This window comes from Cimex lectularius, unplaced genomic scaffold (assembly GCF_000648675.2).
Source record: "Cimex lectularius strain Harlan isolate CLEC.00 unplaced genomic scaffold, Clec_2.1 scaffold90, whole genome shotgun sequence".
Lineage (NCBI taxonomy): Eukaryota > Metazoa > Arthropoda > Insecta > Hemiptera > Cimicidae > Cimex > Cimex lectularius.
The window spans coordinates 1,217,523-1,229,516 of NW_019392684.1; the positions used below are offsets into that span (position 1 = coordinate 1,217,523).

Genomic DNA, 11,994 nt, shown 5'->3' on the forward strand with positions numbered 1-11,994 from the left:
TATATAGTGCAGAATTGATTGCTATAAGGGAAGCTATGAAGTATGCGAATGACAAGCAAATCCCAAATGTCATCATATATACAGATTATCATAGCTGTGTTCAAAAACTTCGTAATGACAAAATGTTGTTTATAGCGGACTACATTATCATCGACATCCTTGAACTTTTAGCAATGATCAGGTCTAAAGGGCATAAAGTAGTAATCACCTGGATCAAAGGCCATACGGGGTTCAAACACAGTGATGTAGATCGGCTAGCCAAAGATGCCACCACAACGGACAACATTCGTAGCTGTAACCGGAAAAGATCTGCATGCTATATTAAGGTTGCAGCAGCAGATAGATTGGCAAACCAAATACCTTTCAAACAACAAAGGTATATTCTACAAAAATATGTTTCCGTTAGTAGGACAAGAGCCTTGGTTCAGCACAGCAAACAATATAAACAAGGCCTTTTGCAAAACGATGATGTTACGATCCAATCACGGACTCTGCAAGGGATACCTCAACAGACTGAATATAATTCCATCACCGTACTGTAAAGACTGTGGAACATAAGAGGATCTTGAACACATTATCATGCACTACTGGAAACACGGGAATGAACGCAGAAATATGTTCGATAGACTTTCTAATGCCAAAGAAATAAATGTACAACTGCCTTATGTATACGGTACTTTGTTATCGTCAACCGAATTGGCTGTATATCGTGAGTTGTACCGTTTTCTTAGAAATAGTAATGTTACTGTGATTGTATAAAAGTGTATAATAATGTAATATCTAGTTCTCAATAATATAAATAATGCAATAATGTAAAAAAATGGCTGTATAAAATTTTTGGATTCAAATAAATAAATTTAAAAAAGGTTCGAATTAGTTTAGTAACGGTTTAGTATGCCATTAGAGGTGAGCTTTGATTTATCAGTCTACAGAACGTATGGAAGAACGTTTTCTGCAGCCTCCCAAATCAAAATTTGGGGGGGGGGCGTCGGTGGCTGCAACGGTTTAGGCATTAACATGTCGCTCATCACTGTAAAGGTCCCGGGTTCGAATCCAGCATCCCTGCATTCGAACCCGACATATGAATGGGCTTTTTTTCAAAAACATCGGCACCCCGAGGGTTCATATAACCTCGTAGTTGAAATACCTGAAAGGCTCTGGACAAGATGAGAGCGATACGGCTTAAAATTTAATTCTGGAGTACAACTCTAGTTTTTTGAAAAATCTAAAACCATCCTCCAACATTTCGGAAAAAGGAATTCGGATTTTTCCGAATATGCAATAAAATATTCAGCTCCCCGTCGAAATTACGCTGCCGGTTTCTTTGTGATGGAACTGCAACTGATCCGTTGCGAGAAACATGAATACATTTTTTGTGGTTTACTCTGGAACGAACAGGATATTTCTGGGAGTACAACTCGACTACACGACGCACAATACCACCACTGATAATAAAGCAGCCATACATATCAATTCGCTGTAGAGCGGAAAAATATGCTCTTCGGTTCGTTTTGAATAGAATACTGAATGTAATGAATTGATACTATTTTAAAATTTATTTACTTCCTGGGATTAAAGTTTGCTCTCATAATGCGAGTTTGACAAACAATGCCAGAATGTAAACAACAGAGGCAATTAATGTTTACTTTAGCAAAGAAGCAAATTATTGCAATTAACAACGAAACAGACGAAATGCGTTTTTTCAAACGTTTGCTATAACAGTGTTACTTTTTGTCCAATTTAAAATCGGATTGCACCATTGTTTTTAACGTGAAAAATCCTTTAATATGATGTGTCAGGATGCATAGGGTCGTATTTGAAATGTTTAAGCCGAACTGGCCTGATGTACGTATCCTGTATAAACATGTATAATTTTTACCGATTTTAATTAACCATGTAGAATTATGTATAACCATGTATAATTTTTCAAAAAAAGGTAAAAATTTGAAACTAGACTTAAAATCAAAATTCAACATCTTCATGATCCGCTATTATTATCTACATATGTTGATGTCGTTTCGTCTTTTTTTGTCCAATAAGCATAGAACGTGAATTGTCAATTAATTACACAGAATGAATAATTAAAAATAAATAATCGATTCTGCAAAAACAGACAATCGTGGGCGTACTGGGATTTCATTATTAGTTTAAGTTCACGTGTGCAAACGTAGAAATTAATTCAGAATGTTTTTCACAGCTCATTAAATTTGTAAATGATATAGTCACTTAACATGCACAAACATTTAAAATCAATTAAAAAACTTTACTTAAAATCAATTTTAGTTGTGATATTTAAAAAATAATATAAAATAAGCAATAAATAATAACCACATTAATCATTAATACACGGTTAATCCAAAAGTGTACGATAATGAAAAACGAAATATTATTTTTTTCGTGATTGTTTGCGCTGACCATCTGGAGGACCAACAACTTATTTTGTTTAAGGTATTGTTGAATGGGATTGTAGGAGATAACGTGGGAGTTTAGTATATTTATTTTGATCCAACCAGGAAGATCAATGTTTCGGTCAATGAAGTTGATAAATTTAATTAAAAAAAACAACGAAAAAAGTTAAATAAAACAATAATAATAACCAATAAAAAGAGTTATACCAAGAAAAGTCAATAAAATAACCGGTGTGGGGGAGGTTGTATTTTGTATTTGTAATTTACTTACCAATGTATATCCAATACGATTTTCATGCCTGATTCTTTCTCAATTCGTGGATGTTTTTAAATCGATTTCCAGTAGAAGGCGATGGTCGAATACAGTAAAATATATTCGGGATTTCCGTGAGAGATTTCCGTATTTTATCATATTTGCAACGCAATGTAAAATTGGAGACAAATCGTGAGTGATGAAAAACTGAATGTATGAGAAGATAGGGTACTAAATAGGAAAAGGTATGTAGTATTAAGATAGCGATTAATTTAATTTTATTACAGGAATAAGTAGATATTTTTTATTTATGGATCAATGTTGGCCCATCTCGATTCTAGGGGAGTGGTAGGCGGTTATTATCTATAATCCGTCATAATAAAATTTAACAAAAAAAAATAAAATTTTAACTTTGGGTGATAATTTAATATTCAAATATCTAAATATTATTCCGTTGCATTTAGGGGAAAAAAGAACTAGGCACCGAGTGTAATTTAGTTAAGGTTGAATGTAAAACCTCCATTATCCGGGGTAATGACGGTGAAGGGGGGATCGAGGGAAAATCAAAAACCCCGGATAATGGAATTTATTTTGTTTAATGCGTTAATTAAAAGGTGAATTAAGAAGAATTTAGTGTACATATATTACTTTTATCAATTTTATTAATATTTATCTATCTGAAAACATTTAGTTTAAAACACTCTATAAAAATCATAAAATTTTTCCATAAGGTCAGATCTACAAATGGTCTCCACAGCAACGTTGAAAAATTGATACTAAAGGTTGACACCGATTCTATTCCAAAAATATCATACACATANTACATACATACAATTTAATATACACGATTTTTCGTAATGAAAAATTTGTGTCACAGGTGAGATTCGAACCCACGAATCGTCTGGAGAGGAACGAAAAGGTGGACTTAGCGACAAAGGCTGGAAACCTCCGGACTTTATCACCGTGACCCGGCCCTGTTACGCTTAAACTCCAATAAAAATCACGATTAAAAGAATGGGCATCGGTGGGCTGGATCGGCTGAGAATTCTTACGTATCAAGACCTTTGCCGTTAGATGTTCCTCAAATGACCCTTTCATTCTGAGTCGTAGAAGAAGGGTCAACCTCGGCCGATTAAGTGTGTTAAGTGTGTAAAGTTTACACCTGGCAACTTACTTTTACACGAATTCAGCGTAGTGTTCGTCAGCGAAAAATGGTTGGTGTCCCACCTTTAAAGGGTGAAATTCCTGGGCTCCATATAGAGAGCGCGCAAGAATGCCAACCGGTATGAGAATTGTTTTTGAGCAGGACAGTGAGTATCTGGGTCCGATTCTTAGACGCAACAGAGCTGTTTTATTACATAAAGTAGTGATTTCATAGTGCAACCTAGTATACACATGTTAGCGAATGTGTTTAATAGAGTAAATATGTAGTGCGAGAGGTTCGATGGTGGAATATTGACCAGTTATATAAAAGTGTAAAGTATGATGCAGGAATATTGATTACCATTTGCACCAACCTAATTGAGCGAATTTTATGTAAATAAATGTATAAATGTATTTAAGATTGAATGAGGGTGTGAATGGATTTAAAAACTGATTGCATAAGGAGCTGAAATGACCTAGCCGTTGATAGCCCCTCGAGCTCTAAACATTGGTGGCTGGGCGGACAAGACCATGGTGTAACCCCGGACTGTCAGCACCTGGGATAGGTGATTCTAAAAGTAAAGTATAAAAGCTGGTGGACTGCGAGAAGTGATATTTTCAACTCTGTATATGCGTGTGTATTGGACTTCCTTTAACTTGGTAAATGTGTCGTGTCAAGACTACGTCAAACATTTGTATCAATTTTGTTATAATCTATTTATTAATCTACCTTACTGTACCAGATTAAAATTTGGTTATAATATAAGAAAATAATTTTTTGTATTGTGCGATATCTTTCTGAGATCTGCGTGGTAGTGAACTTTAGTTTAGTCGTTTCCGATTCGTTCAGTCTGCCCATTCTCGGAATTTGCGTACAGATACATCAGTGAAGATAGCGGGATGCCGAAACGTATCTGACAGACCACACGAGGCATATTAGTTATGAAAAATATTTTACCTGGCAGATAAGCCCTGAATCCACCTCCAAGCAAAGCCTGGAACGTCAACGGTGGAATTGTGTAAATCGGGGTGTGGAAGTGGACAAAGTGAACTGGCAAAAATTGTGATGATGACGGCCCGGCGAGAAGGGCTATCGATGCGGCGACGAAGAAACCGGCGACGGTCGTCATATCGTACATCGTTCTGTTCCACGGTCAGGAATGGACTGCTGTCTATGTGGCCTCCTCCTTTCAGGTTTGGACGCAAAAGGCACGCCGTCCTTGACTCAGTCTTCTAGTATCCCTTCATCACTTTCGAGGTCCACAATTTGCAATTACACATGCATCTCAGTTCCGGGAACAGCTCATAAATATTTATCGAAACGTGTTAATAATGACTTTATAATCACAGCTTTAACTAATCCAATAATGCGTACTATCTAGTAAACTATCCAGCAAGTTTTTTAATTGGTATACGAAAGAAAGAGCCTTTTTGTTTTCCCCTGGTCACGGATTTGTTCGAATGACTCACGATGAAACCCCACAAGTGAATATTTAACGATGAAAATAGTGTGAAATTGGCAAAAGTAATAATTGAAAAACCATTAATAATTGATGACGTTGTTGAATAAATCCCATCCCATACTTGAATAAATGATTGAAGTTGAGTGGTCTACGAGTTGTTAAAAATTTATCAACACTTTTCGCATCCTGGTCGGTAAAACGCCAGTTTGGGGAACTACAGTGAAAATAGATGAACATGATCTGGAAATACCGAATTCAGTAATTTATGACCGATAGAATATTCATTAAAGTGCGAACATGCTAAGTCCACTAGCAAAACAGTAACATTATCTGTGCCTAAAACGGCTTATTTAATTTGCTTATCACACGGTCCAACATTTCCCAATTTAAGCCAGATTCACAGACGACCAATGTACACCTGAATGGAACACAACCATCGAAGTGAAATAATCAATGACACTAATGGCGAGAAGCCCAAATGTCACAGACCAATTGATAGGAAACGTACTAGCTACAGTATTCAAGAGGAACTATGGACGAAGTTTAAATTTATCAGCTAATGTTTTTACACTAAGCATCCCAAACGGTTCGTAAGTATCAAGAACTTATTTTATTGCCTTTTAAGCCAACCTGCAGCGCGTGGAAGTTATATTAATATAGGAATGTTTAAACCTAAACTGAAATCACGAATAAAAGCAATATCGGAAAGAAAATAAGATTGGAATGGAGAGAATTAACAAATGTCCGCAAAATAGAGCGGATAAGCAAACCAAGAAGGTCAAGAAGGAATCGTGTTCCGACTGTTCACAAAAGTGGATCTTGTTCTTACTTTTAATGAGTTTCGCCATTTGGTAGAACAGCTTTGCCAACTTCCCAGTCCGGTTGTTGTTACCTTCATCCTAGAAATCTGACAAGCTGAGTAAAAGCATTAAGTAGTATTGAAAATAAAATTGTTTAGAAATTTCTTATTAATATTCTCGGATAAGGCTTTATCCCAGGGGCAATTTTTATGAATAAAAAAAAACCGACCACATGGTTGGTCCACGAAAAAATGGCTAACTTTGCCAATGCATATTTTCTTAGCCTTTTAAGTCACAGACCTGCGCAAGGTCTCATTTTTTTAGAAAATTTTACGCTGAAAACATGATGTTGTTAAAAACGTATTCCTAGCCTCAGACATTCATCAGTAAATTCAAAAATTCGGGACATGCTGATTTTTGCAATTTTTACGAAAACTTCAAATTGAGCTGTGGAGCCAAGAAATAGCCATGGAACGGCGCCCTATAGCAATCGATAGGAAATTTTACTAAGCTTTCAATTTTCCCGATTTCCTAACCGTTATTTTTTGGGCAAAAACGTGGTTCTTTACGTGCTCATGGAAAAAAAACCGATCACATTCTCTCCCGATTTTACCATATATAAATCTATTGTGTGGTGATTATTAGTGAACGTTAATCAATAATTATTCCGAAATCTATTGTTTCAATACGTTATTCGAAGCCAAACTGACACGACACCTGCGAAACCCTAACCAATGGGAAGGAACGTTGAATTTTCGTGTTGAAGTAAACAAGTGGTTGTCGACAGCAGGAGTATTCCACAACTCAAAAGGTCAAAGTAACAAAAAGTAAGAATTGTAGCTTCCCAGTTCACTTTTTTGAAAAAAGTCCTTGGAACAAAAGTTGTTGAGCGTGAAATTTGCGAAAACATGAAGGTTCAAAACTTATGCATTCTTGAAAATCGTGAGAGTATGATCAGTTTTTTTAAATTATGTCATATATTTTTCTAAAGAATAAGAACTATAGCAGGTCTGTGACTTAAAAGGCTTAATATATGTGCATTTCCACCGTTGGCCGTTTTTTCGTGCAAAAACCACGGTTTTATTTGAATGGCAATGTATATTGGTTCGAAAATCTTTTTAAATTGCTCTGATTTCTTGGTATAATCGAAGAGCGAGCTGTTCGTTAAAAGAAATAATTGTTGTGTGAAGGATAGACGATGAGGGTACTAAGAAGTGGTGGTATTTGATATTCCCAAACAATGCGGCCTTCTGGTTTATTGCACTTTTTCTAGTTCTTTAGTTCAATTCAATTGACTCAAACCGTTCGATTACATTCAAAGAAAAAAAAATGTATGGCAGTTTCTTCCTTCTCATTGCATTACCTACAAATTGAGTATTGATTATGTCCGTGTTTTCTCAGATATCAGTTATTTGTATATAGCCCTATCATTCTGACTACCCTGTCTAAGTGTAGTTAGTAATGTGCTTGCCACTTTTGGCCATGGCTTTAACTATGATATCACTTCATCGTTTATTTTGTGTTGACCTATTTACGAGAAGGCAAAATGTCTGTTTATCTTGTTATCACCCTTACATTTTGCGCCTATTTAATCTTGCCAGTTTGTCTGCCTGTTCATTACCCAGAATGTCTTTGGGCACTCGCACCGAAGATTAGGTTGCTATACTTTCCCATGGTCGTGTTTGGATTTTTGGATAAGACCAAATATTTTGGATGACGCCTTTTTACGTGCTAATGCTTTTAGGGCCGGTTGGCAGTCAGATCTTATCAGAATGTCTTTTAAGGTTTTCTATGGCTCAATCGTTAACAGCATTTTACAAAAACCGAGGTGTATTTTCATAATGAGATTCATACCTGACGTTACTGCTTTTGTAAACCATATAATTATAGATGTTTGATTTTCTCCTGAGTTATTATTTCCCATTGAAGTCTGTTAAAATTTTATTGGATATTGAAAAGAATGTTTCTGGAATGTGAAGGATTAAGAGATAGTTTTAAAGAATATTTTCAATTAATTATTCTTTTCATGTAAGGTCTTGGTTGAGTTAAAAAAGTCAGCGTCACGAGCGGGATTCGAACCCACGACCTTTGGCTAAATACGCCGCTGCTCTACCACTTGAGCTATCGTGACTTCTATCCTCTCGGACACCAACTCCCCATCTCAACCTACAACCGATCGAATTTTCCCTCTTTTTGTCATTTTCAACTAAGACCTTACATAAAAAGAATAATTAATTGATAGAAGTAACTTGGTCAATTGACTTCTAAAAACATAAATGGATTAATATTTAATAAGTAAAAGAAATATCACTTCACTAACAGCTCCCCGTGGCCACTTCATAAGTCGCTGAGAATCGAATCCTGATTGCACGGCATTTGAAAATGCAAAAAGGGGAAAAATTCGAACGGTTGTTGGTTGAGATGGAGAGTTGGTGTCCGAGAGGATCGAATTCTCGATAGCTCAAGTAGTAGAGCAGCTGAGTATTTAGCTGAAGGTCGTGTGTTCAAATCCCGCTCGTGATACTGTCTTTTTTATCTCAACCAAGACCTTACATAAAAAGAATAATTAATCGAAAGAAGTAACTTGGTCAATCGACTACTAAAAACAAATGAATTTTAAAGAATATTTTGTACAAGCTTTAATTGATTGTGGTACATTTGTATTAGGTAAGTCCATACGCCATGTGTACAATGTGGAAGTGCTGTTATTTCGTTTTCACTGTTTTTCGACGCGTCGTCCTGAATGTACAAAACCTATTAACAGCCTGAAATGAGCTTTAAAATTGCAGATTTCAGTTTTATGAAAGGTAGGAAGTAACCTTGTGGGTTTTTCTTTGCCATAAAACTACGCTTTTCATAACCTGATTTAATCGCTGTGCATTCGTTTAGGATTTGATGTTTTTATAGGTTTATGGCCGGTGTATTATTTCCTTGCTTTTATTTACCGTTAAAGAGCTTATTTTTTCTTTGTGTAAGGAATTTCAGAAGGGCTGGACTTGAAAAGGCCTCAATATTAAACAAGAAACGTTTAAAACACTGTTATTATTTTTTTATGGGGAAGGCATGCAGCTAAAAGGGAAAGCGAGAATTTTATTAACTACTCGATCCTTTATCGCAAGAAATGGATTATTTTTAGCCGTGGTCGTCGGTCACCGTGCATTGTGGCACGACGATTTTTAATTACATTAGAGTAAGACCGTTATTTTCATCCTCTTATAGTTCATATTTCATGTTTCTGAGCTTAGCCTAACCCCCTTTTTGTTAATTAATATAATGGGAAGGGCGGGCTGCAGGCCGTTCCGATGTACAATGCCGGCCCAACACCACTTAATTGCGAAACTCCCCTGACTTTCAGCCGAACAGAGTTGTTCAGCCGTGTAAATCACCCAATGTTTTGGGCATAACAATCGTTTCGTGCCATTCGCTTTCATTCGAGCCGACAAAAAAAAATCTGTACGAGTTTGTCATCGAGGGAACATTATGGTAAATTTTTAATTGGTTTTATTGATTTTCCTTTCCCCGGGGCTCAACAGAAACATAAAATATTGGCAAACGCATAATAAATAAACTCCCTTTCCCAAAACCTCTGTCGTACGTTATTTTGGTCTACTGAACTTTAAACTGACGTGGGCTGAAAATGCGGAATTTTTAATTATCACTATGATTATTTGGAGATCTTGAGATGCGATCTGGTGTGACGTAGGTTTAGAAAAACATTTTCTTTATTTTACCAACGTTTCGATCTTTATTGAGATCATGTTCAGGGCCAGGGGTTTATAAACATTGTATTGTACAAATACATGCAGGATGTGAAAAAATGTATTTATACAGTGCTAGAAATTTTAGACTCAATCAAATTAGACACAATCTCATTCTACACAGAAAAAAAAAACATTTTTAGTGAGTACAAATACTTTGAGTCTAAAATTTCTAGCATTGTATAAATTCATTTTTTCACATCATACATGTATTTTTTATAATTTAAACAATATGTGGTGTTTAGTGACCGTTAGCTCATGATTATTTGGAGATCATGAGATGCGGTCTGGTGTGACGTAGGTTTTAGAAAAAAGGTAGGTTGAGATGGGAAGTTGGTGACCGAGTGGATCGAACTCACGATAGCTCAAGTGGTAGAGCAGCGGCGTATTTAGCCGAAGGTCGTGAGTTCGAATCCCGCTCGTGACCCTGACTTTTTTTACCTCAATCAATACCTCACATAAAAATTAATTAATTGGAAGAAGTTATTTGGTCAATCGGACCACGAAATGCAATTGTTTTAGAAAAACATTTTCTTTATCGTGCCAACGTTTCTATCGTTCTACAGAAAACGAACACTTTGAGCCCTGAAGATGATCTCAATAAAGATCGAAACGTTGGCACGATAAAGAAAATGTTTTTCTAAAATCTACGTAGGACCAGACCGCATCTTACGATCTCCAAATAATGTAAGCAATGTTTATAAATTTCAGGCCCTGAGGATGATCACAACAAAGATCGAAACGCTGGCACGGTAAAGAAAATGTTTTTTTAAACCTACGTCACACCAGACTGCATCTCACGATCTTCAAATAATCATTAACTAACCGGCACTAAACACCGCCCATTAAGGACTATGTACGTGGACAAAAATAAGCTGGGACTTCTTGTTTAATGAAGCAAGATTTTCGTTCAACTTGTAAATTTGTACCTTACCCCTATTTTTATTGTTGTTAATCTACATTCCAAGAAACAGAACACAATTTAGATAACACTAATATCCATTTGGTACCGTTTTTGCTTTTGATTAAAGGTTTAAATGATAAAACAGTCCCAGGAGGTGAACATGAAACATTGACTGTACACCTATCGCCGTTTTATCTCGATGGTCTTTCAGAAACAAAGGGAATCAGATAGTCGGGGTTTGCAATCCGACTCCGGGCAAATATGATACGGCTATACATTTAGCTTTTGGTTTATCTTCGGCCCCTGAGCTCTTTGATTCCGTTTAGATTTTTTTTACCACCGATGAAGATTTTAATTTATGCATGTTTTAATTACACTGATCTCTTTAAATCAAGACACTTATTTTGAAATATAATGTCGTTTTTTTAAAGAATCTTATTCTTTGAAAGGACCTTTTTCACTGTAAACACCAACCTAAAAATTAATTTAGTTTGAACAACGATTTTTTAAATAATTGATATTAAGTCCTTTTCGAATATACTTTTTCGTCGACATTTAAAATAGTTTAAATAAATATTTGAAGAGTGGAAATTCCAAACGTCCTAAGTGCCAATTTCCATCCACTTTCAATGACAAAGACTTGTGGAATCGTGTTAATGTACTAAAAAGGGACTAAACCTGATGATATTAAAAACAATTTATGTCATTGATTCAGAAGCCATTCCTGTCGGATGGCAAAAAAAAATTTCTCTGCCATGTTGCATTTTTTGCCAGAAACTGCTCAACATCATTATCAAAACTGTCTAACTAATTAAAACTTTAATTTATCTTTATACGTTAATTTCGTCTACTAAATTATTTAGGTTTACCATGTTCTATGTATCAATACAGTTTTCATTCAAAGAGTTCTATGGTACATCAATTTATTATTTATTATTTTTTGCACATTAAGGAGTTTTGTGTGGTGTTTTGTGACCGTTAGCCAATGATTATTTGGAGATCGTGAGATGCGGTCTGGTGTGACGTAGGTTTTAGAAAAAACGTTTTCTTTATCGTGCCAACGTTTCGATCTTTTTTTAAATCATCTTCAGTGCTCAATAAAGATCGAAACGTTGGCACGATAAAGAAAACGTTTTTCTAAAACCCACGTCACACCAGACCGCATCTCACGATCTCCAAATAATTAAAGAGTTTGTTTTGTTTTTCATTCTACTAGCTGCGAAAGAATATGCTCTATATTACCAATAAAATACATTTTAATAAAG

The 11,994-nt window shown here is 35.7% G+C and overlaps 1 protein-coding gene across 1 annotated transcript in view; it reads right to left on the minus strand.

The window, feature by feature from the left end:
- LOC106672158 overlaps positions 1-5,029 on the minus strand; it is a 23,794-nt gene extending 18,765 nt beyond the window's left edge. The window contains exon 1 of the mRNA XM_014403354.1: positions 4,763-5,029. Within this exon, the coding sequence (XP_014258840.1) occupies positions 4,763-4,943 (181 nt within the window). The 5' untranslated portion in view covers positions 4,944-5,029. The remainder of the gene's footprint in view (positions 1-4,762) is intronic.
- Between the last annotated feature and the right edge of the window lie 6,965 nt (positions 5,030-11,994).